This window comes from Lissotriton helveticus, chromosome 3_1 (assembly GCF_964261635.1).
Source record: "Lissotriton helveticus chromosome 3_1, aLisHel1.1, whole genome shotgun sequence".
In the NCBI taxonomy this organism is placed as follows: domain Eukaryota; kingdom Metazoa; phylum Chordata; class Amphibia; order Caudata; family Salamandridae; genus Lissotriton; species Lissotriton helveticus.
Window position 1 is genome coordinate 1,496,779,194 of NC_136061.1, and position 26,349 is coordinate 1,496,805,542.

The 26,349-nt window shown below is 48.8% G+C and overlaps 1 protein-coding gene across 1 annotated transcript in view; it reads right to left on the minus strand.

Moving 5' to 3' along the window:
- Positions 1-578: 578 nt before the first annotated feature.
- TECTA (tectorin alpha) overlaps positions 579-26,349 on the minus strand; it is a 386,873-nt gene continuing 361,102 nt past the window's right edge. The window contains exons 21-24 of the mRNA XM_078682151.1: positions 18,907-19,069; positions 17,086-17,173; positions 15,794-15,910; positions 579-952 (exon numbers count right to left, since the gene is read on the minus strand). Coding sequence (XP_078538277.1) covers positions 852-952; positions 15,794-15,910; positions 17,086-17,173; positions 18,907-19,069 — 469 coding nt within the window. The 3' untranslated portion in view covers positions 579-851. The remainder of the gene's footprint in view (positions 953-15,793; positions 15,911-17,085; positions 17,174-18,906; positions 19,070-26,349) is intronic.

Genomic DNA, 26,349 nt, shown 5'->3' on the forward strand with positions numbered 1-26,349 from the left:
CAGCTGATAAACATATGCCGATTTGTATCTTATATTATAGAACTGTAGCCCACTACCAAGGGTTAAGCCAGTAGGTAAAGGTATTGGATTCAAGTTATTCAGAAACAGAGAGGAGCATTACACTTGATATAGCATGTGGGAGAACGGCTATAATGTTTTTTTTAGTACAGTACATCCACTGAGCGTAGAATCTGCCAAAAGGAAGAGACAAATCAACACAAATATTAATGTTGTAGCAGGTCTATACTAGCCATTATTGCCCCTGAGCCACTTTATTGTCTTCAATGGAGCTCTCAATATTAAAGTGTAGTAATATCAAGTTAACATGTTTGTTTCCTGACTTCTATAATTAAGGGGCTAGGATAGATCAGGAATGTATAAAATGGTAACATAATACTCGAGGCACAATAAATAAAAGTTGTGTAAGGAATGAATTAACTAATTGAAGAACTCTTGTGGCCTCAGTAAGTGATACATTGTAATTCACAAATGCTGTCATGCTAAGGTACATGTTTTCCTCCACAATTTCTCAAATCAACCACAAATATATGAAGAGGCTCAGACACAACATTCGCAGGTTTATTTTCACTTGTTCAGGTTTATACAAAATTTGCTTTCCTTCATTTACTGAAATTTTCAGCATGACATATTATGTAAAAGTCCACGTGGAACAGCAGATGTTGGCACATTTTGAAGCGTGAATTGTAGCTCACTCTCTAGAAAGGAAGACTGATTTCTTTTTCATTTTAGAATAAAATCCACCTTCAGTTTTTGCAGTCTCTTCTTTGTAGTCAGAGTTCACATCCAAAAGCTTCCTATTACATAAATTACAAACTTCCAATAGTAATTTTTTAGGAACTGGCAATAAAATTATAAATAAAGGCCCATACTGATATCTGAGTCAGTATTAAAAGAATGCTCCCGGCTTGGATTTCCACTGAAGAACTTGAAACTGCAGGAAAAGGAAAAAAAAGAGAAACGAGAGCCATCAAATACAACTTCTGTATCTTTAATTGTGCAATAGAAATTTGAAAGTACCATATTGAATTTCCTCTTAAATGGTTCTTTTGAATCTTATGTCCATTAACAAAGAATTATATTTCTCAATAAAAAAAGTGTGTTGCTTGCATATCTCAAATAAAGAACTTTATATGGATTCCTTTTGTATGACATATAGTTTAAGTACCCATTTGCCTGTAAAAAATGTTTGTGTTGAACTTCTGTTTAACAAATAAACGCAGAGACGATATTTTATAGAGATATAACAAGTATAGCAGCCAAACAGTAGCTGCCCCAGATTTCCACCTATCCTTTTACCTATTCACTCTAACCTCCTCGTGCTAGAGTTGACGTGATTGTGAAATCTGACATCAGAGCATTCACATTCTGTACTATGGTACCTGCTTCCTACAAGTCCTTTTTAGGTTTCGACCTGGCGAGGGGCACGCAGTGCCACTCCCAGATCGAAAACTATTGTCTACAGTAGGGATGTCGGCACCGCCTCTGCCTCTCATTGGCTAGCTCCATAAATGGAGGCTAGCCATTGGGAGACAGAGGCTGTCAATCGCGCTCTCTCGAAAACGCGATTCGGGGGCGTTTCTGGTGCTTTTTTTAAGCCCCGCCCCTTTGTCCCGGGCCGCGCTGTGATTGGCTGCCGGCCCGAGACACCCCCTGACGTCATTTCCCGGGCCGCGCTGTGATTGGCTGCCGGCCCGGGACACCCACCTGACGTCATTCCTGTGCCGCGCTGTGATTGGCTGCCAGCCCGGGACCTGACTTGTGTAACATTTGTCTCCTCATCACATGGGCCAGAAGCGATAAGGTGTGGAGAAATGCACAGCATCGCCTGGCAACAGATGTAGGTGGTTTGCCTATTGTACAAATTTTCTTTGCCACAGCTTGTCTAACTTGTAAAATGCACAGCCCTGACCACCGAACTAATGTTGTATATTGAAGGAAGGGCTAACTTGCCGTTCCGGTTAACTTCGGCAACCCCGTTTGCCTTGTCGTGGCAATAAAGTTCATTTGAATCAGAGACAGGAAGGGGGAGGGACGGGCCCGTCCCAGGTCGTGAGCCCGGGGCAGAGGCGGCACTGTCCTGCGCTCGTGTTTCTGCCCTACTCGCACCCTTTCTCCGCGGAGCGCTCCTCCCACACTCGCCTGCCCTGTGAACGGAGCAGGTCCACCGCACCGGGCGGCATTGGACTGGGCGGGGCTAAGAGTGAATCACGGACACTCCCTTCAGGAGAGAGGTATTCACAACACCCGGAAGCCTCCCACCGGTAAAAGAGGTGAGTTCCGGGAGCCGTCAGAGGGGCTGCAAAGTCCCCGGGCCCATCGGTAAGAGTACCCAGGTGCACCGTGGTTTTGTCCTAAATGGAGTACGGGGTTAGCCCCAGCTCTCGGGAGCTAGCGTTAGATGTCTGTGCAATTAAATAATATTGAGCGCAGTGCGGAGAGGCGTTACAGGCAGCACTAGGAAAGCTGCGTGATGCAAGAAAGGAAGAAGGCTTGCGTTTTCAGAAATGGATGGGGCTGCTGTTAAGTCTTTCTCTATCGTTTCCCCCTCTGTTCCTCTTTTGAAAGCCACTCGAAGATCTCTTGGCCGGAGTTGTATAATTTAACTACTTATTGCCCCTTTGGCAAGAGGGATTCTGGGAACGGACATGTGGCGATGTGCCTGCCTGCCTTGGGTGTGGCTGTCCTTTGTCTCTACTTCCCCGGGGCAGAGCGCGGTATAATGTTCCTCTGAGTGACACTTCTTGTTTGCCGATCGTACCCTGCAGAAGGCCTCCCGCTGGGATGTCTTAGGTACACATGAGGGGACATCTGGATCGGGTCGCCCTTGAACCCGTCAGCTGCCGGTCTCCCATGGGGGCGCCGGACTAGAGGAGGAAGACGGTGCTGGGGAGCTCACGCCTGATTGCTGAAGTACCCCGTTACTAAACTTTCTGCACCCTTTACTTTTCTTTAGTTTTATTGTTAAGCATTTAAATGCATACACATTGATGTAGTTCTGTAAGGTTTAACCCGCAAAGGGGTGCGGGCATCAAGAAATACCTGGATGTATTGCACATTGTATCACCTATTGACCTACTACCCCGTACAGTTGTACCGTTACTCAATGCCCAGTGTAATACCAACTCCAGCGGATTAACAAAGGCACACACCCATTCTTATGGACCGCCTTGTGTGGTCTGTTTTCGATCTGCGCCCACTCCTGGGCTGGTGACAGACTGGGCAAAGAGGCAAAGCTAAAGGAAGAGTCGACAGAGAGCCTTGCTGTGCGAGAGACTTATCATCCTTGTTAATGTAAAACATGCAACTTGAAAGCAGTTGTCGCAGATTGTGACGGACTACTTTGCAGTTTATGCGTTTTGAACTTGGTGTTTTTACCTGTAATATAACAGCACAGCATTATATTCTTACAATGCGGCTGGTCACCGAATGAAATGAAACACTGTCCCGTTGCTGGACCCGGTGATGAGCCGCGGAAACGCAGCGCCGGCCGGCCTGGGGCAGAGCTGGTGTGACCGTCCTCGGCGGGGCCCCAGCGAGCCAAACCTCGGCCTAAGTGCTGGGGATCAAACGACCGGTCTACGCCGAGGCCTCCCACGCCGGACGCGTGCCCAGCTGTCCGGGTTCTTTCCCATGAAGCCGGGCTCAGCTGGGAAGACCCTGACCACAGTTTTTTTTTTTATGTATTTTTTGGTGTGATTTCTCATTCCCAACAAAACACTGGTTCCTAGTAAAGCGGGCAGATTGATTTCTCATCCGGACGCTATCTTTCCACGCATGTGCTTTTCATTAACAGATCCGTCCATTATTGGAGCAAGGCTCTAGGTTTAGCATAACTGAACCGTTTGGCGTGAGTCCACGCGAGAAGTCATTTGTAAAAAGAAGGCCCATGATTGGAAATTCGGGGTCTCGGTGGGGTATCCCTCTCCGTTCACCACACCTTGAAAGTGTGTTGGCAGTTCAAATATTTAATTATTTTGCTGCTTTGTGATTGAAGGGTGACATACTGCAATGCGTTATTTTTTTTATAAAGTACACTCCAACATGGCATTGACCTTCATAGCATCGTGGAGTATTATTTGTAAATATTGCTTATTTCATTGGTACATTTTTTACCTACCTCACGCGGTGCTAGATTAAGGACACCGTTTTCGATTGCTTGGCTGTCATTGCACAACCGAATGTATTCTGGGAGCTGTAGTCTTTATGGGCAGCGACAGAAAAATATAGCATAACAACTGATAACAATATAGACCCATGACCGAAAAGCCCAGGACTAGAAATGGGTTGACACACCGTTTAATGGCACTTTAAGTTATGCATGTTAAAAAAAAAAACACTGTCTGGTGGGGTCTCAGTTTTAGGAGCTAAGGGCACAAATCCTACACGTGGAATGGGACAGTATTATCTAATTTATGTGATTGCATATGTAAACGAATGCTGTTATTTTAGTATTTTACCTCTGTGGCCTGCTCATAAATGGGCAGTGCACGTTCTGTATTTATTTAAAACCCGCCTTCTGGGGCATAGTTGACAGCCCCGAGTAGACGTCCCTGAGTGCAGCTGAGTGCACCGAAGGGTCGTGGACCGTGAACAAGCTGTTGTGCAGGCCACCACGCGCCATCCGGCGCTTCCCATGAGTGCGTCACGTGACCGCGGACGGGCAGCTTTCCTTTCCGATTGGCTTGCTTTCTAGGATTAGTCACCAGCAGCTACATATGCTTGTAGCCGATGTTTGCTTTACTTCCCATTCAGGGCGTATTTTTCATCTTTCTTAAAACTTTATCCTGCGACATGGGGGGAGCTAACCGCACCCTTAACGGCCCCGGTTTAGCTTTGCTGTCTGTTTGCAAGACTAAAGCTCGGAATCTCGGCGTACATTTTTGTTGAGGGAGGTTTGTATTCCTCCAGTCTCCTCATCCTGGCACAGATGATTCCCATCAGAATTGAGCTCCTTTGAAAAACAACCCTGTCTGTAAGAGGACATAGTTGAGTCTAAACAATAGATTGTTGTGTTAGACGGCAGCGTGGATTTCCTTAATTATTTTTTCTTGCTTATATATTTTTTTCGGTTTGGTGTGCTTGCTGTCCTGTCTTCCCCCGCCCCCCTCCCGCTGTCCGTGTGACCGTTACCGACCCCCCCCTCCCGCTGTCCCCCTCAAGCGGACACTAAACACCCCCTTCCCCGCCAAACAAGACATATTGCTTTCGATGGCTCTCTTTTCCTTCGCTGGCCTCGCGCCTGAGAGGATGGGTGGCCGGGGCTGGCACGGGGCAGCCTGAATGCGCGCTGATGAGGTAGCTGAGCGGGTTAAGGTTTTCCTGGAGAGATCTGCTTATCACTTGGTCGAATCGCTGGGAAAGTGTGTCCGGGAGGCAATACAATTAGCGTTTTATTAGTCGGCTTATTGTAGCCATTGTTGTTAACAGCGTTTAGAGGCACGGTGACAGCTTTACATATGGTGTGTTTGCATATTGATAAATCTTCAGAAATATACACTCGCCTCTTTCTGCACCCTTCCACGCCGTAACTTCCTTTGCGGCACCCAGTAAGCTGGTGTCTCTTCTGACTGGATCTACCCAGGTGGAGTTGGGGTTTACGAATGTTTTGCCTGGTGGGGCGGAGTAAAACTCGTCATCTCCCCCGCAATCCTTTCCGCCTCTCTTGTAAGCTTACACTTCGCCAACAGTTTATTCTTACCCCAGTGGCCTCTGTTCATTAATCTCGTCCCCTCCCTTTACTGTCCTCTCTTCTTTCCCTGGTGATCTCATCCTTTCCTGCCTGTCTTCACTCCGTCCCCATCCTCTGCCCGCCGTTGGCTCTCTTCTCTCGTCCTCTTTCCTATCTGTCCCTCGCGTCTTCTTCATCCATAAGACTCCCTCCCCAGCTCCTCCCCATTCATCAGTCCCGTTCACACTTTTTTAAATGTCCCCCTACCTTCCCTCTCTTCTGCCCCAGCCGTCCCCTCTCGCGTTTCCCCTCTATTTCCTCGTTGGTTCCTCGCTCTGCCTTTCCCTCTCTTTCTTCTCCTCACACCCTGACCAGCTCAACCTCCTCCATTCGCCGTCCTTCCTGCCCGCTCACCGTTGTCCTCACACACCCCTCTTCATTTCGGATGCCCCCTCCTTTCCTTTCTCCCTCCCATCCTCTCACGTCCTCCATTAATACATTGTACTCGCCCTATCTTTCTTTTGCTTTCCTCTTCCAAATCTACCTCTTGCCCTCTCGGCTCATTCCATGACCCGCCGCTACCCCTTTACTCCGTCCCCTTACTCTCTCTCTCTCTCTCTCCCTCTCTCTTGTGCTTTCTCCACATCTTTCCCTCTCAGCTTTCTCTCTTCCCTCTTACAGTTTCGGTTTCTCTCGTTCTCTCACTCTCTCTCCCCTCCTGCCGTCTCTTTTCCTCTCACCCCTCCTCTTTCCTCGCTCAATCTGTGCCCCTCGTGTCTGCTCTCTCTGGTCACCAGAAGAGACAGCGCCTCCCACCGCCGCAAAAACGCCCACCATAGAAAGAGCGCAAGGGACAGGAAACGAATAAACAAGGGAAGGAAAGACCGGCAACCAAGAGTGGAACACTTAAAGCTGCTCCAGAGAGGGGGAGCCGAGCAGGTCCGCCTGGAAATGTACATATGTAGAGACACTTCCCGGGAAGCCCCCCCCCCGATCAGACCCTTTCAATTATTCAATAGCTAGAGCAGACCAAGTGACTGCCAGGTGCAATACATCAGGCTTAGGAAGGGCTTTCATTAGATTTGGAGAGATTCACGCTGCTCTCTCCCTCCATCCCTCCGCCCTCACTCCTGGAGCTCCCGCCAGCCCCTCTCTGGCCATTGGTGCCCATTGACCTTGGTGCTCCTCATGCCAGCTGTGTGTGCCAAGTACAGTGACTGTTCTCTTACAGTCTGCTTGCCTGAAATGCATGTACCCCACTTTGAATTTGACCCTGGTTAAACCTTCACGTACATCTAGTTAAGAGTGCGCCATGAAGCTGTCATTAGCGGGCAGAATGTTTGGCGCTACAATATTTAAAAAAACGGAATCCTTCGAAAAATGAAATAATTCCTTTAGACACAGTTCTTGCAGCCAGCAGGGTTGTTTCCCGAGGGCAGGAGCGGTCCCTTCAGCTGGCCTAGTTATCACACGGTCCCAGGCCGAGCGGTGGCGGAAGCCCCTGCCCAGGCCTGGTGGGTAGGATTGGTGCTGAGCCCAGGAAGCTTCTACACTGATCAGGAAGCGGGCACCCTGCTGCTTATCCATGGATCGCCATGTATCCCACCCACAGCCCACTCCGCACACGCTCTTAATAGATATTATGTGTACACACGCCCAAATCAATGTGCTATTTTAAAAGAGCTAATTTCTTGCACTGCATTAAAATGTAATTTTAAGAATAGCTATAATTATACACTATTTTCTAGCGGATCTAAAACACGTGCACGCGTTTTCTTATTTTCCCATACAAGGATAGTGTGCTAAATGTATTTCTACGGGGTATTATTTCCTGACCCTGCTTACCCCTGCTTACAGCTGCGCGGTAAGTATACAAACATCACGTTTGTCCAGTGAACCGTACTGGGGTCCCCGCCGCTGGGCGCACCTGAAGCCCCTGGGCGGTGCCCGTGCTGTAATGCACGGTAGTAGAAGTGTGTGTGTGTGTGGTGTGTGTGCCTGCGCTCTGCGGCGGCTGACTGCAACATCTCCTCTTCTCTTCCTTTTCAGGATCAGGCTATTTTTGGTGCCTCTATCGCAGGCTCCGGTGAGCGTGAGATCATCGCCGTCCAATCCCGAGGCCGGTAGCTCGCCCCCGCCCGGGAAGCATGCATTCTTTACAGTGTGCAGCTGCCTGCAAATGTGTACTCATTACAGAGCGTTGGTGCACAGTCCTCAACTTATTTTCTGTACTGTGTGTGTTGGGGCTCTGTGTGTGTTGGGGCTCTGTGTGTGTTGGGGCTCTGTGTGTGTTGGGGCTCTGTGTGTGTTGGGGCTCTGTGTGTGTTGGGGCTCTGTGTGTGTTGGGGCTCTGTGTGTGATGGGGCTCTGTGTGTGATGGGGCTCTGTGTGTGATGGGGCTCTGTGTGTGATGGGGCTCTGTGTGTGTTGGTGCTCTGTGTGTGTTGGGGCTCTGTGTGTGTTGGGGCTCTGTGTGTTGGGGCTCTGTGTGTGTTGGGGCTCTGTGTGTGTTGGGGCTCTGTGTGTGTTGGGGCTCTGTGTGTGTTGGGGCTCTGTCTGTGTTGGGGCTCTGTCTGTGTTGGGGCTCTGTCTGGCTAGCTTTTTTTGTAGGTGGCTCTATGTGTGGGTGGCTCTGTGTGTGTGTGGGTGGCTCTGTGTGTGTGTGGGTGGCTCTGTGTGTGTGTGGGTGGCTCTCTGTGTGTGTGCAAATGCAATAGGTCTCGCATTTGCGAGAGATTAAGCTATTGGCATTGTAAACAATGCCATTTATTTATCTGTTTTCAAAACCAACACATAAATAAAAAAATTGTCATTTACAATGACAATAGCTCTAACTTTCACAAAGGCGAAACCGTTGCATTGTAAATGCTTGTTCTATTTTGTCTCCACAAAACATATAGGGGACATGCAATTACGCACAAAACTACATGTGGGGCCTTTATGTTCTTCTCACGGGCAACAAGGGTTTGACAGAAATACACACACACACACACATATGAACACGATTGTAAGCAAAATAGTTTTGCCAAGGAGGCGTGGCTTGGTCGGCAGCGATGGCGGCTGTGTTTTAGGCTCGCTCCGGCCAGCCCTGTCAATATCCTACTCAATATCCTGCCCTGAGTGCTGAAACTCATTACCAGGCTGTCGGAGACCCATCGCTATCTGTTGGCATCCCCTGAGAGCGGTGGGGGCCCCCCGGAGCGCTGCGAGACGACCTGTAGCGGGAGAGCGGCCTAGGGCTCCCCCGAGGGGCCGGAGCCGGGGCCTGGATTTCTGTGCCTGGCCGGTGCCGTGGATTTCGGGCTGGAGGTGGGGAGCTGGATTGCCGGCCCACGTGGCGCCCCCGCATATCCTGTGATCGGAGGGAGGCTGTGCGCACCGGGAGTGCTCGACGGATGGCTGCACTCCCTGAGACTGCTACGGAGGCCAGGAGTGGCTAGGCCGGCCGAGAGGCGCCGAGAGAACGGGCGTGAGTAGTTGGCCGGCCCTGGAGTGACGGCGGCCATCTTGAGTGCCCCGGACTACTGGCGGTGTTTGCGGCGACCCACCCCTTGGACCTAGCTGATTGTGGTCCTGTGTTGTTCACCGGTGGGGCCCTTGTCTTTGCAGGCCGGGAGCGACGTTCGGAGGGAACAGACAGTGCTGCCTGTGCGGCCCGGGGGGACGGCGGACATTTCTGCACACCCTGGATGGCTTGCTGTGCCCCTGTGGGTGCTGAGTGGCTTACCTGGATGGCTATACGGAGATCTCCTGGGCCCGAGTTGGTCATATCATTCTCTCCCCTCCCCCCCCTCCACGGTCGGTGAAGCTGGGTGATTTGGGTCGCTCCTATCCGGTGACCTGGAAGAGCCTGCTGGGGACGCTCTATACCAGGCCTGCGGTGTTGAGTTGGCGGCAGCCAGGTGAGGGGCTGTGGTCGGGGGGGTGAGGGTGCCTGCTCCTTGCCCCCACCCCCGCTCCCCCATCATATAACGTTTGGACCTCCAGTGGAGTGGTGGTGACCCTGACTCTGGTGCATTTGGCGGCCTAATCGAGCCGCGGTGACTGTGGGAGCGGTGGCCGCCGGGGAACTGGCGTGGCTGTGTTGGTGATCTGGTCCAGGAGTGGGTCGAGGGCTGTAATCCGGAGGCCTGTCGAGAGTGCGTCGGTGGTCGGAACGGGCCACAGTGCATGGATTAGTGTGGGGCCCCTTGCTGGAGGAAGAGACTTAGACCGCGGCCTACCCTATTGGCCCGTCTGGTCCCCGGTGGGCCAGTGCTGGCGGGTATCGGGGAACGGGACCCTACCGCCTACCATATCCTCTACGGCCACGATGACACGGGGTGGCGCCAGTGGCAGTCACTCTAAACAAGGGACGCTGGATAAAGTCACGGAGGCGGCCCGGGTGGCAGATGGTGGGGGGCCGCAGAACTTCGTGCCTGACAATGCGGTGCTGCTGGCGGCCATAACACATTCAAGGGACATGCTGGACGCCAAGATTGGGGCCATTGGATCCGACGTAATGCTGCTCCGACAAGATTTGAGGAATGCAGTAGAGCGGATCACTGGCACGGAGACTCGTATTTCCGAGGTAGAAGATGACATGTCAGTGCTCAAGAAGAAGGTTGCAGCCATGGAAAAGACTCAAAGGGGCCTCGCCATGAGAGTCGAAGATGCGGAAGGGCGCCCACGGCGGAACAACCTACGCTTCATGGGATTTCCGGAGGGCTGCGAAGGCGACAACGCGGAGCGCTTCTTGGCCCAGTGGCTGGAGAGCTGGCTCCCCCCGGACGCTCTATCTCGCTGCTTTGTGGTGGAGTGGTTCCACCGGGCTCTCATGCAGAAGCCCCCTGCCGGAGCGTGCCCGCGGCCCATTATCGCTAAATTTCCGAACTACACTAACCGGGATATCATCTTGCGGCAGCCGAGAGTGAAGGATTCTCTCACTCATGATAACGCCACCATACTCATCTTCCCAGACTACACACGACTGGTGCAACAGCAGCGCCAATCTTTCCTCGCTGCCAAGGCCCATCTCCGGGGCCTCAACATCCAGTATGCATTGCTATACCCGGCGCGGCTGCGTGTCATCTACAAGTCCCGCACGCTGTTCTTTGATTCCCCCGAGGAAGTTTTCCAGTGGACAGATGAGACAGTGAAACTTCGTGTCACCACGGCCCAGGGGGCGAATCGGATTCCTCATCGAGTGGAGTGGCCCGGGGGGGCCTCCGGAGTCAGCAGCGCCGCCGAAGGAGATCGCATTCTGGTCGCAGCTCGAGGTCGGGCTCTGCTCTGCGTTAGGGGTGCCCGGCACTGGACCAACAGCAACAGGAAGGGTCCTGAAGAGTTGAACTTTCGTTCGGAACATTGCGGATGGACTTTATGAACGCTCAGGTGCACAGGTATTGAGGGCTGGTAGCCTACCCCGGTAGGAGTGGGTGGGTGGGAGGGAGTGGGAACCCCGTTGTTATGGGTTGTCACTTGGGGAGGGGGTGGTCCTGGGTCCCCCGTTGGGACCCGGGCTGCGGTCCGACCGCGACAGGTGCTTCCATGTTTGGGAGGTGGGGGTGGGAGGGGCGTGTTGGTGGTTGGGGTTGCGGGGGTTGTTTGCGCTGGTTATGCTGCTATATGTTGGCTATGCGTTGTACGTGCTGAGTTTTCAGGACACTGGTAATCTATATGGTGTTATCGGATTATGTCGACTGGGGGACGGTAGGTCCTGGCTCATGTGCGAGGGTTGTTAGACAAGGTGAAGAGGGGAGCTGTCCTCCAGTATGCAAAGAGGGCGGGGGTGGACGTCCTACTCCTTCAGGAAACGCACCTGCTGGTTACAAAGGTACTGTGCCTCAAACGGTTTGGGTTCACACAGGTCTACCACTCTGGCTTCACTAAGGGGTGTAGAGGGACTGCTATTCTAATACACCGCCGGGTTTCCTACATACACGATCGACTCTGGACTGACGCGCAGGGCAGGTATGTGTTTGTACAGGGCAGGATAGGGGGAGACATGGTGACCCTGGGTAGCGTATACACCCCGCCACCTCTGCAGTGGCCCCTGGTGGAAAAGCTTATGTCCCTCTGGGGTGCCATGCCTAATACCCTTTCAATTGTAGGGGGGGATTGGAATGATGTTATGAATCAGGGCAGTGATAGGTGGGGCAGTTGAGGAGGGAGGAGGGGTGGGGGCTTCTGCCACCAAACTACATGCTCTGGCAGCAGGCCTAGATTGGACAGATACATGGAGGTACCGACATGGCTCACGTAAAGCATACACATATTTTTCTGCAGTGCATGACTCATTCTCTAGACTCGACTATATATTTGTTCCGCGGGGTCTGGCCTGTAGAATTCTGTCGTGGATATTCTGCCGAGAGCCTTGTCTGACCACTTACCTGTAGCCCTCACATTTAGTATTGGCCCGGCCAGGCAGCCGTTTCGGTGGCGTATGTCTGGATGGCATCTGATGCAGGACGACTACAGGGAGCACATGGCTATAGAGTTAGATCATTTTCTGGCGTCCAATGTAGGCTCAGTGGATTCCCCGACTAGCCTGTGGGAGGCTTTGAAGCCCACTCTGCGGGGCGTGGACATCTCCTGGTGCGCAGCGGCCCGTAGGGAGTGGCGGAAAGAGTTGGTCCAGTGCGAGGCGACGTTGGAGAACTTAGAGCCCAGAAGTCGGGAAGTGGATGGTGGTCCCGCCAGGCGACAGTTATTTCCTTGCCCAGCAACTGTACGCCGCAGTGCTGATGGATGAGGCGCGACAGGCATGGCTGGCCACCCGTAGTCGGGTGTAACAGTGGGGGGACAAACCGTGCAAAATGCTACACCGCCTGTGTCAGGGCACGCTACATGCCCAACCGCTGCCCCAAATCGTAGACCCTGGGGGAGGGCCCATACTCGAACCCCCGGCGATTGCGGATAGCTTCGCTGCCTATTATGAGGAACTCTACTCGCCCCGGGAATGCTTGCCGGCTGATATGATCCAGCGATTTATCGATGACCTTCCCCCCATGCGGTAGCAGACGACGTGCGGGACTTACTGGACAGACCACTGACTGACGATGAAATTGGTACAGCTCTGGGTGAGCTGAACCCGGGTAAGGCGCCAGGGCCAAATGGCTTCCCCTGTGAATTTTTTCTGCGGTTTTACGTGCAGTTGGGTCCATGGCTCCGTCCGGTGATGGAGGAGGCACACGAGAGGGGGGGGTTCTCCCAGCGGATTGGCGACACGCGGAGGAGGTGGTGTTCTTGAAGCCGGGCAGGCCCCCGGAGAGCCATGCGTCCTACCGCCCGATCTCGCTGTTGAATACGGAAGCTAAGGTTCTGGCCAAGGTTCTGGCCAATAGGCTTAAGCCTCACATTACAGATCTGGTTTATCCGGTCAGGCAGGCTTCATGTCTCAGAGGGCCACTCGCCATAATATTCGGCGCGCTCATGTTGCGATTTCTGCTTGGAGGAACCTGGGGGAGCAGGCTGCGCTATTTCTGGCCGATATGGACCGTGCCTTTGATTCCCTGAGCTGGATATATTTGTTTGCCCTCCTGCAACGCCTCAATCTGGGCCCGCGTTTTTTGTCATACGTGCGGCTACTTTATACTGATCTTGCGGCCTCCGTGAGTGTTGGGGGTGCAACCTCCCGATCCTTTTCGGTTCTAAGGGGGACGCGTCAGGGCTGCCCCTTGTCCCCATACCTGTTTGCACTTGCCATGGAGCCCCTCACGGCATGGGTACGCATTGATGCCCAACTCAAGGGATTCTAGTGGTCCGTGGGCCTGGCTGACAAAATAGCGGTCTACGCTGACGATGTGTTATTTTTTCTTACGGATCTCGACCTAGGGGCCGCGGGGGCGGGTTGGGGAGTGGGCCTCGGGCCTTCAGATAGCGTTGGGCGGGGTGCAATATTTGGGGGTGTACCTGTCTGAGGTTTCCCAGGAGCGCAACCTTACCCGTGTATGGGATCGTACGCGTGAGTACATGAAGGTGTGGTCCCTTATGCCATTGACTATACATGGCAGGTCGGCCATCTTTAAGATGGTAGTGCTCCTGTGCATCGTGTATCAGCTACAAAACCATCCATACCGGATTCCGCCGCGCTGGTTCCAGCAAGTCAGCTCTGCTCTGAGTGGGTTTTTGTGGGAGGGGGGATTGCGGACCTGCTTCCACTCTACATATACCGGGGGATTGGCTTCGTCTGATGTGCTCTCTTATTATCAGGCTGCCCATCTGCTGGTCTTGAATGACTGGTGGTATGGAGACAGGGGAGACCCTGCATATGCGGTTGAACGATTCCTCATGGGCTCGGCCTCAGTTCATACGCTGCTGTACACGGCGGCGCTTCGGCGATGCCTTCCCTCGTCCACGCAAGCGGTGGTTTATGTCTGGAGGCAAGCGCTGCGTAGAATGGGATGGTGGAACGTGCTTACCCAAGAAACCCCTCTTTGGCACAATGGTCGCCAGCCCCACCTGGCTGCGCTCTTGGCCTTCCGGGGATGGGACGCAATAGGTATTTCCTCGCTGCGGGATGTGATGACAGGATGTTCCCTGAAGTCATTATAGGACTTTCGGGACGAGTATTGGGATGCCCCGCTCCCAGTTTTTTAGATATCTTTAATTTTGCCATGCTCCAACGCCTTATCTGACTGTCCTAGAGCAGCTCCCTGACTTCAGTCCATTAGAGGCCAAACTATTCATGGGTGAGCTGGCAGACAAGAAAATCTCACGCATCTATCAGACACTGGTCCACCATTGCTCATCCGACTTACTTAAACTTAGGACTGCATGGGAGGAGGATATTGGGGATTTAGAAGAGGAGGACTGGAATGAAGCTCTGGCAATTCCGGGACTGCTGCTATTTCCACTCCCCTGCGCCTGATCCAATTTAAATATTAACATTGCACATACTTCACACCGCAGCGCCTATGGCCGGCGGGTATGGTGGGCTCCCCGGAATGTCTTAGGTGCGGCTTGGAGGTGGGCAAGCTCCTGCATACTACTTGGGGTTGCTCAGCACTGCAAGGGTTCTAGGGGGGGGCGTTCAGTGCCTATCGGAGGTGTTGGCCTGGGTGCTTCCTCGGGACCCCAGGCTAGCATTGTTGCATGTCATGGAGGGCATCGGGGGGAACAGGTATAAGCGCCATTTGTTGCTTCTGGGCCTTACACTAGCCAAACGAGACATTGCCAAAGCTTGGAAGGCGCCCCAAGCCCCGCCTTTGGCCGCCTGGAGGAATGGCATGGACTTCTGATTGGGGCTTGAGCAACCTATATTTCTGGTCAGGGGATGCCCTGGCAAGCACTATAAAATTTGGAAGAGGTGGGCCGACTACCGAGGGCTGGACTTGGACCCTCCGCCTGACAGAGCTGGCCTCCCATCGCCTTGACACCCGGACATTTGGTGATATTGTGATGTGTCTTGTTTCGACTCAGTATGTCTTCTTTGCAAATGTGTCTTCTTTCATTTAGCAGCAGCGCAATTGGGGAGGAGGGGTGGGAGGGAGGGGGTTACTGTTTCTTGTAAAAGTCTGCATATGATATTTTTGCTATGCTAATGATTGCAGCAGCCTCCGGTGTTCGGAGCTGTGCATCATATGTGCGTTCAGACAAATAAAATCTGTTTTAAAAAAAAAAAAGTTTTGCCAAACTTGTGAAACTTCGGTCCATTTTCTACAAATACTAATAGTGTAAATTTAAAGTGCTTATTGCCCCTCCCTCATATAAATAAACTCTATTACCCTGATTAGTGTTTTCACTTTAACTGAAGTCATTTAAATACCTTGCCAAGCAAAATATTTGTAAGATGCGCACAATAAAATACTCAGCAACAAATCTTTAGAGACACCGTCCTATTAAGGTTATATGACAATCGATCAAATGTTCCTTCCCTCAAACCGTTATAATGTATGATCTGTTCTCCATTTATTGACATGCTTTTTCATTAAATGAATATTGAGTAATATAGGTCCATAAGGACCGGATTTCTGAAAGATTTTCAAGAAAAAAATTGACAAAGTAAATGAGTTTCATTTTGGATTATCCTACATACATATATGCCCTATGCGGCTGTCAAGAAAATTTTCCATGTATCAGACCTTCTTGATTTATGTCGGTATCCCAGGTGTACAACCTTACCTCGGCAGGACCGGCCATCCTCTTGAAGTGTCCCAGTAACACAGCTACACAGCGGTCCATCCACTCTGCTGGTGCAGATTTGTTCACATCCACCATTCTCTTCACACCAATCCAGCCCTGAAACAGCAAGCATTGAGGGTTTTAGCAAAATCGCTACACTGGGATTCACGGTCCTTCCAAACCATTTGTGATTTCACAGTGATGCTGCTGTTCACATCAAATTTCTAATCAGCCAGGCCTGAAACTGAAAAATATATGTATTTAAATCATCACATATACATAACAGCTGCCTTCGAAATTCAAGGAGAAAAGGGTTTTTTTTCATACTGGACTTCAGTTGCAGAAAATAAATTTGATAATTGATACTTAAATTCGAATTTTGTCCTTTACTCCACTCATCTATTCTTCTGAAACATACAGACTTTACACAGCTGCCTCATAGAACGAGGTTTTGTTTAGATATTAAACAGCTGACTAAGCAGCTTAGATACCTGTATTATTTCTCGTGAAGGCATTTAATGTAATAATAAATTACTGTGCGATGGTAGGAAACCTTTTCTCAATCTGTGAATGTCCATTGGGTGTCCAGTTGTTCCTCTTAGGTAGGTCTGTACTATATTAAACGGTTAACAATACCTACCCATCTCATATCCCCATACTCTCACTTCATGGCTGATAATTTGGTAAATACACAAAGGCGTTTATTAGTGTGTGAAGTAATACTATACGAGTACTACTTCATGTACTTTTAAATGCCTTTGTGAATTTTCATTAACATGCCCTACTGCCTCTTAGTGAAAGTGCAAAGAAGGCACAATCCTTTCTAATAGTACTAATTGTACGTGAACATTTCCTATATTTCCTAAATATTTCCATTTTAGATGTTGCAGGCCAATCCACAAAGGTATTTCTCAGTACATGAAGTAGTACTTCAGATTAATACTTCATGTACTCCTAAACACCTATGTGAATTGTCCCCAATGAATAGAAGTTTGCTGTCATTTTTAATATTGAAGCAGTCTGTACTATTGAAGAATGGCCCGATGTGTGGAACACAAAAGTCACTTATACTGATCATGAAACGATTAAATAGTACTTATCTGGCTTTCAATGGGATACTTCCTTTTCTCTCTGTCTCACATCTTTAGCTGTGTTTCCTCTGCATGCATTAATCTCTTACACAGACATTTCACATTTCTTATTGACACAAATATTCTTCTTCTTAAGAAAGAGCACGAAAGGTCATCCTTAATTCATACATTTTAGGATGGGCATTTGCACCAATCACTTACTTTTTCTTCTTATAGGCCCAACAGAAATAATCTGCTCCTTTGGTTCCTGTATGTAGTCTGAAGCAATTCTGGAATTTTGAGGGCAATTCTAAAAAATGGGAACATGATTAATTGTCAATAAAATCCTATTTATTGTGTTTAACAACATCAGAAAACACATTTAAGTTAAATGGTCTGTTTCGGTTCATTTTCCCCCTTTTAATGGTTTAATAATTGTGAGCTAGCCTCTACAAATTGGCGAGACAGTGATTTACAAACCTGCTTTAAATTCTGATTTTTCAGAGCTCCCCAAAGCCTGGTATTTGCGCTGAAATGTTTTTCTTGGAACATGAACATAGTTTTCAATCACACTAGCATCAGTTATTCCTTCGTTAATTCTTCTAATCCATTGCACTAGCATAATAGGAATTTCTAAATATTTGTAAAAGTAATATATACATATATGTTTGTACACAATTAAAATCAAATTGCAAGAAAAGATTACTACAAAATTTGGTTTTGCATGTGAAAACAAACTCTGCATTTGCATTCTTCATGATTCCTCATATGGTATCTCTTGCTACAAAGGTTGTGGAAAAACGGAACAAATTTGGGCTTTTTCCCTCTATTGCAGCACCACACCTGATACATTTTGATGAAGGGAAGAGGCTTGGCATCCTTTGCAAAGTCAATTTCTAAATTTTTGTAACTACATAGGAAGTAGCCAGATTGTGTGCAACAAACTAATTTGCATTACATCCTCCTGATCATTCTTTGGTTAGTGCAACCTTCCTTACTGGAAAAAAGATGTGTATGAAGATAGGTAAAATGCCCACACAGAAACACACTTATATGTCTCACAAATAAAACAAATAAAAACAGAAAACAAATCTGTTCTTATTTAGGAATCATATAAAATCGTGTATGGGTTACAACTCAATTTATAAAAAGTTGTTCCAGCCTACACTAGCACATATCTGTAAAAACATCTAACTTAGGACATAATGATTGGTATCAAGGTAAATGTGAGTTTATGCACAATGGGTTGTGTTGGCCCATCGTGACTTGTGCCCTGAAGGTAAATTTGCATTTGGGAAAATGTTGCGCCTTGGTATTGAGTAGCCTCAGTGTCATCAATCAGGCCATATTTTTACCAAGTGTAATTCTGGCTTGATCCTGGCTAAAGTTTTGCAAATAGAACAGTTACTCTCTAGCCCACCATAAGTAGGCTATTATCAGCATGTAGGTTCATAATGTGTGTGACAACAGCAAGGGTATCCTTCTGAAGGAAAAATGCAGTGATGGGTGAAAGAAGAATGAGGAATGAGGAATGAGATGATGTAAAGGTGTGTATGAAACATCGCTGCAGTATATTGTGATAGCTCTGTGGTATAATCGTATAGTAGAAGGTTGGACATTAATATGTGGTAGGGCAGCTTCTACATTTGAAAGAAAATTGGAGGTCTGAAGTGATATAGCCTGGAATATGATGATGAAAAGAAAAGGAAACAGGTGGAGGTTTTGTCGGCAGTTGATGTTTGGTCAGCCAATAGAGTAGTAGTTCTGATGCTGGTGAATAATAATTAGGAACTGTTCACATGCAATCATATGCAATCAACCTAAGTTTTGTCAGTTGATCATCTTTTTCAGATAGAAGCAAACTCAGAGCATCACTCAATTTCACAAAGGTCAAGGCAAATGAAACTATTTGCAAATGAGCTTCGATTATCATGGACATCATATAGATTTGAAAAGTAGGCTAGGAGGTAAAATGCTTGCACAAGCTGGAGAACTACCAAATTATAATTTGTTCTTTGAAATAAAATGAAAAAAAATACTTACTATTTTGCAAGAATTTTCTTCTGAATCACATAGCGACACTGCACAGTGCAAGTGTACCTCATCGTAATCACCAATGAATTTGAACACAGTGACGTGAAATCGACAGGTCAAGGACATGCCATTCTCTTCAATCCCAATGGTGTTGTCCTTATTATTTGGGCATCTGCCATAATTTGAGAAAAAACATAGTGCATGAAAAATTCTAACCATGATTATCATTGAACATTCATACTAGAAATATCAAATTACAGACATCTTTTAACATCTATTACCCATGAGTTGTGTAACAATTTTGGGGTGTATAAAGCTACAAATTTGTCAGCGAGGTTCTGGGAAGTTGAAAAGCGTTGAAGCTTTATAAAATTGCAAAGTTTCTCACATTTGAAAATATTTTGCTTTATTTCTATAATTTCCCGCAAACATGCAGGAGAACTTTCTCATAATTTTCTGATTTTTCATCATAAGCTACATTTGTATGTTTTTCTCCTTCAAAAATCTGTCTTTGAAGGATTATTCATGAGCTATTTTTATTTATTTCTCTAAATTCACGCAAATGGAGAAATAAACAAACCTTTACAATCATTAAAAGTAACCTTTGTAAATATTGCATACCTTTAATCATACCCATAACATAGTACATGACTGTTTAAATGTATAGATTTTTTTTTGCTCATTGTGTATGCTAGGTATGGTTTCAATAATATTTTCAACTTCAGTGACATCAGATGTATTCTGTTCTCTTAAGACTCTAACCTAACAGGGATCATGCTAGAAATATTTAAGCTGCACTGCTTAAAACAACTGCAACACATACAATTGAACATGTATCCATGAATAATATTTTAGTGGAGCTTAATCTGGAATGTGCTATGACTAAATCATTTCAAAATTTGGATGGTAACTCTTCTTCCACTTTTGTAGGCCATGGCAAGAATTCTACACTTGATTTTATTTTTGTTACTGCTCCATTGCGGAACTGGTTATGTTCCTTTGACGTAAGTATCACTGGTTTCAGCAATCATTATTGCATCTTTGTCGATATTAGTAGCTTGTTTGTAGAATTCCCCACACAAAGTACTACATTCCAGTTGGATGGTAAAGTAACTGATCAGGGAAGAAGATTCGAAATGGTCAAAAATTGTCCCTGAAGATTTTTAGAAGAGCCTAGTAGTTGCTAAGGGGAAGGAATTTGAATTGTGCCTGGTGGATTTGTTTGATGACGTTGCTTGTCTTAGTTCGCACCTTGAGATCCAAGTGGATTTTAGAACCAGATTTTCCCTTCCCCCGAAAACCGTTATCAAAAATAAATCCAGATGGTTTAACAAACATTGTTCTGACACCCATATATTACTATTGTCTGCATTTAAAGCCCAACCCAAAAATCAATGCCTAATGTCATGCAGACGCAGAGCATATAAGCAGGCAATAGAGAGGACTCCTGGTCTAACCTGACGAAGGCCTTGACCAAGGTAGATAGTAACCAATTCTGGGAGATAGTTAATAGTCCTCTATTTAATGACAATGGACCCCATGCCACCTCATCCCCCATCTCAACCGAGAAATGGATTTAGCACGTTGAGGACATTTATGGATCTGAGAATGGTGTTTGTTCAAATGAGCCCCCATTCATAGTTTCATGTGCCATAAGAGTGTATTTTAACATTTAATGTGGTGGAGATTGAGCTAGCAACTGAAAGTATGACAAGTCTCAAGGCCCATGGCCCTGATGGGATTCTTGATTACCTGTTTAAGATATCACCTAGCTTGTGGGCCTGATTGTAACTAAACTATTTAATCTGGTCACAAGTATGGGGCTACCGCATTCATGGTCCTAGTCTATCATTATCCCTGTTTATAAAAAGGGCTCCAGGGACATCCCCTGTTGCTATAGGCCCATTTCCTTGATAGACTCATCCGCCCAGGCAGTGTGATCCTAGAAAGGGCCAAGACTTGGGCCTAGGAGGGGTCTGTTTTATCTGACCTGCAGTATGGGTTCCGACAAGGTTTGGGCGCCTGTGGTCAGTGTTTAATTTTTATATGCTGATCAACAAACACACTTTTGTTAAATCAGGAACATTATGGCACATATGGACTTATCTTCCGCCTTTGATAAGGTGAATAGATATAAACTGTGGCAGATTTTGCTGAACATGGGCTAAGACATAGCTATTATTAGTTTTCTCAGTGAGTTACACAGAGACATGAGGGCAGTTGTATGTTTTATTATGGATGGATCTTGTTCTGGCTCCTTCAGACTGAAGAGTGGAATAGACACACTGTACATGCTGTATGTGAATGACCTGGGGGGCCAGGTTACTAGATAAGCCAGTTGACTGCCCACAAATAGCTTCCTGTCAGATCCCCTTCCTGAGATATGCAGGTGATACTGTTTTATGAGCAAGAACAGCCCTGGGTCTTCAGACATCACTTGATAGTTTCGTGCAATATATGAACAATTTAGATCTCTCTACTAATTATAGAAAATCACTGGTGATGGTGCTGGGTATCAAAAAGACCAATCTGAGATATTTTCATGTCCAGGTTAACAGGTTGTCTCGGGTCCAGACTTACACCTATTTCAGAGTTGTTTTTGATGCTCAAACTACATGGGATCCCCTGATAAAATCTAGAGACTAGTACCATCAAAAACTATTGGTGCTATTTTTGCTTTTTCCACAAGAATAGGTTGCATGGCACTTGGTGCCCTGATTAAGATCTACCAGGCTACATGTGTCTTAGTAGCAACCTATGGTAGCGATGTCTGGGGTTATGTTAAACTTAAAGGAACTCCAAGTGGTTGAAAATGTTTTTTGTGGGTGCTTATTAGCAGTTCCTGCTTCTACCTTGGCTTTTATAGTTCATGAGGAGTTAGGGTTGTCATTTCTGTCGGATCTCATCTCCCTCCACCCCTTAATTAAGTGGGTTACTATCTGGGTGCCATTGGAAAACTATCTAGGCAGAGAGATAGTTAAGGGTTGTTTGGAGCTTGATGGGTGAAGATCAGTTAGATGGTTGACAAATATTAGAGATACCTTTGCTAAACTAGGTAGGCCTGCTTTGTTTTGGTCACCCTCTTCCATAACAAAAGTACATATAACATGGACCTGGGACAATTTACTGTTGTGGAGGACAAGTGAGAGGGAGGCAACTGAACTTAAGAAACCTTTTGTTCATGGACATGCATTGATTGTAACAGGTCTTGCCATTGAACTTTATTTGCTTGGCACTCTTAATATTCACCATCATTTCCTCCTCACCAAATGTAGGTTTATTCAGTTTCATATGCTGCTGGCGTACTTCAAACCCGGTATGTGGAGCATGAAGTTATGTCCCTGTAGCTGTGATAATTTTTCCCACAGGATCACTTTCTCTTCTGTGCCCTGGTCTCCGATCCCCCGTCCCTGCCACTGCCTCCCCTGCGGTCCCGCACCCTCTGCGCCCATTCATCAACCCGTCCCTCGCCTCCCAGCTGCTCCTCCCTCCCTACCTTCCCATATTTGGCGGACGCGCGAAGTGGGCGCACTGCTGGTGCACCGAAGGCACGCATAAGGCAAGCCCGTCTGCGCCTGGACCGCGCCCAGCGCCAGAACCCCTGGCCCCCGCAGCTGTCACGATGCCCGCCTCCGCTACGACGCCAACACCCTCACCGCTCTCAACCCAGGAAGGATCTACACCTGCTGCAAGGCCGCCCCAAGGCGCACCCACGGCCCCTTTACCTGCCGGAACTGCAGCTTCTCCTGCCATGAAAGCGCCAAGACACCCACCACAATGGAAGTCAACCAGCTTAGATGCATCCTGATCAACAACCCGCTCCGCACACAAACACGCCGTCCAACTCTGGGACCTAATTGACACCACATCACCGGACGTCGCCTTCCTGACCGAGACCTGGATGAACAAAGCCTCCTCGCCTGACATCGACATAGCCATCCCAGACGGGTATAAGATCACCCGCAGAGACTGCACCAACAAGGCCGGAGGAGGAATCGCCATCGTCCACAAACACACCATCAAGATCTCAACAAACACCAACGACACCCTCAGCACCGCCGAACACCTGCACTTCCAGATCCACACGAACCCAAAGACCACCTTAAGAGGCACCCTCGTCTACAGACATCCAGGACCCTGGTCTCAATTCTGTGACTCCATCGCCGACCTCATCAGCACACACGCACTAACCTCCACCGACTACATCCTCCTCGGAGACCTGAACGTTTACCTGGAGAACAACAACGACAACAACTCCTCCACCCTGATCGACAATCTCGCCAACCTCGGACTGAAACAGCTCGTCACGACGCCGACCCTCAACGCCGGCCACACACTAGATGTCATCTTCTCCTCAAGCCCCCACGTCACCTTCAGCCACGCCTCCGAACTCACCTTGACAGACCACAAATGTATCCACTTCTCCTTCCGAAAACCACCCACACACCACCACTTCCTACAGACCCCCAGCCGCCGCTGGGGCAAAATCACTGAAGAACAACTACAGACAAACCTCACACTCAATCCTCCGATGACCCCAACCAACCCGGATGAATTGAATGAGCACTCGCCCTCGAATGCTGGATGAAAGACTGCGCCAACACCGTCGGCCCACTGAAAAACCCCACCAACACAGACACCAGCAGAAGAGTCAGCTCGTTCATCCCAGAACTCCTCAACTCCAACCGCACCTGCCGAAAAATGGAAAACATATGGCCCAATGAAAAGACGCCAGGCAGCTGCACTGCCCATAAAAACACCATCCGCAACCACCACCACCTCATCAGGACCGCCAAAAGAACCTCCTTCACGGACCAGCTTGACAACAATGCACACAACAGCAAGGAGCTCTTCACCATCGTGCAGGAACTCTCCACCCCAAGCTCCAACGCAAACGACATCCCACCATCGCAAGCCCTGTGTGACTCCCTCGCCACCTTCTTTCACCGGAAAATCACCGACATCCACAACAGCTTCAGACCCTGGATGACCCCTACTGACCACACCACACCGAACCCACTGCACCCCACTGCCCACGACACCCTGACAACCTGGGCCAACGTGAGCATCGAGGACACAATCAAGACCATGGGAACAGTCCACTCCGGATCTCCATCGGAGCCTCTCCCGCACCACATCTTCAACAAAGCCAGCAAGTCCATCGCTCCCCACCTGCACAAAATCATCAACCTCTCCTTCGAGACCGCCACCTTTCCTGAGATCTGGAAACACGCAGAGATCAACGCCCTACTGAAGAAACCTAAGGCGGACCCGAGCGACCTCAAGAACGTCCGGCCCATCTCCTTGCTTCCATTTCCAGCTAAGGTTATCAAGAAGATAGTAAACACCCAGCTCACCCTGCACCTCGAAGACAACAACATCCTAGACCCGTCCCAATCAGGATTTCGCAGCAACCACAGCACCGAGACCGCCCTAATCGCTGCCACAGACGACAGCAGGATCCTACTAGACAATGGCTAGACAGCGGCCCTCATTCTCCTGGACCTCTCCGCCGCCTTCGACACCGTCTGCCACCACACACTACGCACACGCCTCCACAATGCAGGGATCCGTAACAAGGCCCTGGACTGGACCACCTCCTTCCTCTCCGGCAGAATGCAGAGAGTCCGCCTCCCCCGTTCCGATTCGAGGCCTCCGAGGTCATCTGTGGCATCCCTCAAGGATCCTCCCTCAGCCCGACACTGTTCAACGTCTACATGGCGCCACTAGCACGCATCGCCCGACAGCACGACCTCAACATAATCTCCTAAGCCGACGACACTCAGCTGATCCTCTCCCTCACAAAGGACCCCCTCACCGCCAAATCCAACCTCCACCAGGGAATGAAGGCTGTCGCCGACTGGAGGGAGGACAGCCGCCTCAAACTGAACACAGACAAGATGGAAATCCTCATCCTTGGATCCAACCCCTCCGCATGGGACGACTCCTGGTGGCCCACGTCACTGGGGTCCCCCCCGGCCACCACCGACCACGCACGCGACCTGGGAATCATCCTCGACTCAAAACTCTCCATGACCATACAAGTCAATGCAGTCTCCTCCACCTGTTTCAACACCCTCCGCATGCTCTGCAAAATCTAGAGATGGATTCCGACCAACACAAGGAAAACAGTCACCCTGGCCCTTGTGAGCAGCAGACTCGACTACGGAAACACCCTCTATGCTGGAGCCCCGTCCAAGCTCATCAGCAGACTACAGAGAATCCAGAATGCCTCCGCACGCCTGATACTTGACGTCCCACGCCACGACCACATCACGCCCCACCTGAGGAACCTGCACTGGCTCCCCGTCAACAAAAGAATCTCCTTCAAGCTCCTGATCCACGCACACAAAGCACTCCACAAAACCGGCCCAGCCTATCTCAACAGTCGACTCTCCTTCTACGTACCCAACAGGAATCTCCGCTCTGCTGACCACGCCCTGGCAGTGGTCCCACGCATACGGAGAACCACTTCCGGAGGCAGGTCCTTCTCCCATCGCGCCGCCAAGACCTGAAATACCCTCCCCCTCGACTTGCGACAAACCGAAGACCTGCTGACCTTCAGGAGACAACTCAAGACCTGGCTCTTCGACCAGTAACAGCACCCCCCCCCCCCCAGCACCCCCCCCAGCGCCTTGAAACCCTACCAGGTATGTAGTGCGCTTTACAAATTATGTGATTGATTGATTGATTGATATCTTGCATTTCGTCTTTTTCTGTAGTTTTTATGAGACCCCTCAAAGAATTATTTTTTATTGCCTCCGTTGAAATCTTTGCAAATTGTTCAGGTTACGCCTCCATAATGTTTTTACAGCTACTTCCAGATACGCACTAAAATTACGCTGTTGCTTGCTTCCTTGCCTCATCATTGAGGCTGAAAAAGTCACTTGAAATGGTAGGGGATCCTGTTTGAGTGTTTCATTTCTTCTTCTTTTTACACAGTGCACTTTGCTATGTTTTATTGTCTTGGTCATTATCAAGTATTAGCTTTTGTGATCACCCAGGACACTCCATGGATGGATGGTGTCTTGAGTCAGTATGACGAAACAGCAGCAAAGGTCAATTGGAAGGTTGTTTTCGGGTTACACAAATGGGTTACGGTGCAATGCACTATTCCTTATGAAGATTATTTTTTTGAACATTTCCGGGTGAGGCGATGATACAATTGAGGCACCCAAAAACAACCTTCCAATTGACCTTTGCTTCTGTTTCGTCATACTAATTCAAGACACCATCCATCCTTGGAGTGTCCTGGGTGATCATAAAAGCTAATACCTAGTCGTTGACTTCTTCCTATGGCGCACCCTATTACGGTTGGAGCCCCTCTTGAAGATATTGATTGGAAGTTCATTCTGGCACATACAGCCATTACTTGGTCGCTGTTCTTGCCCTGTGGGGCCGCTTTACCATATTTGGAACCCCTCTGCCCAGACATCCAGGCAAAGGGTTTCT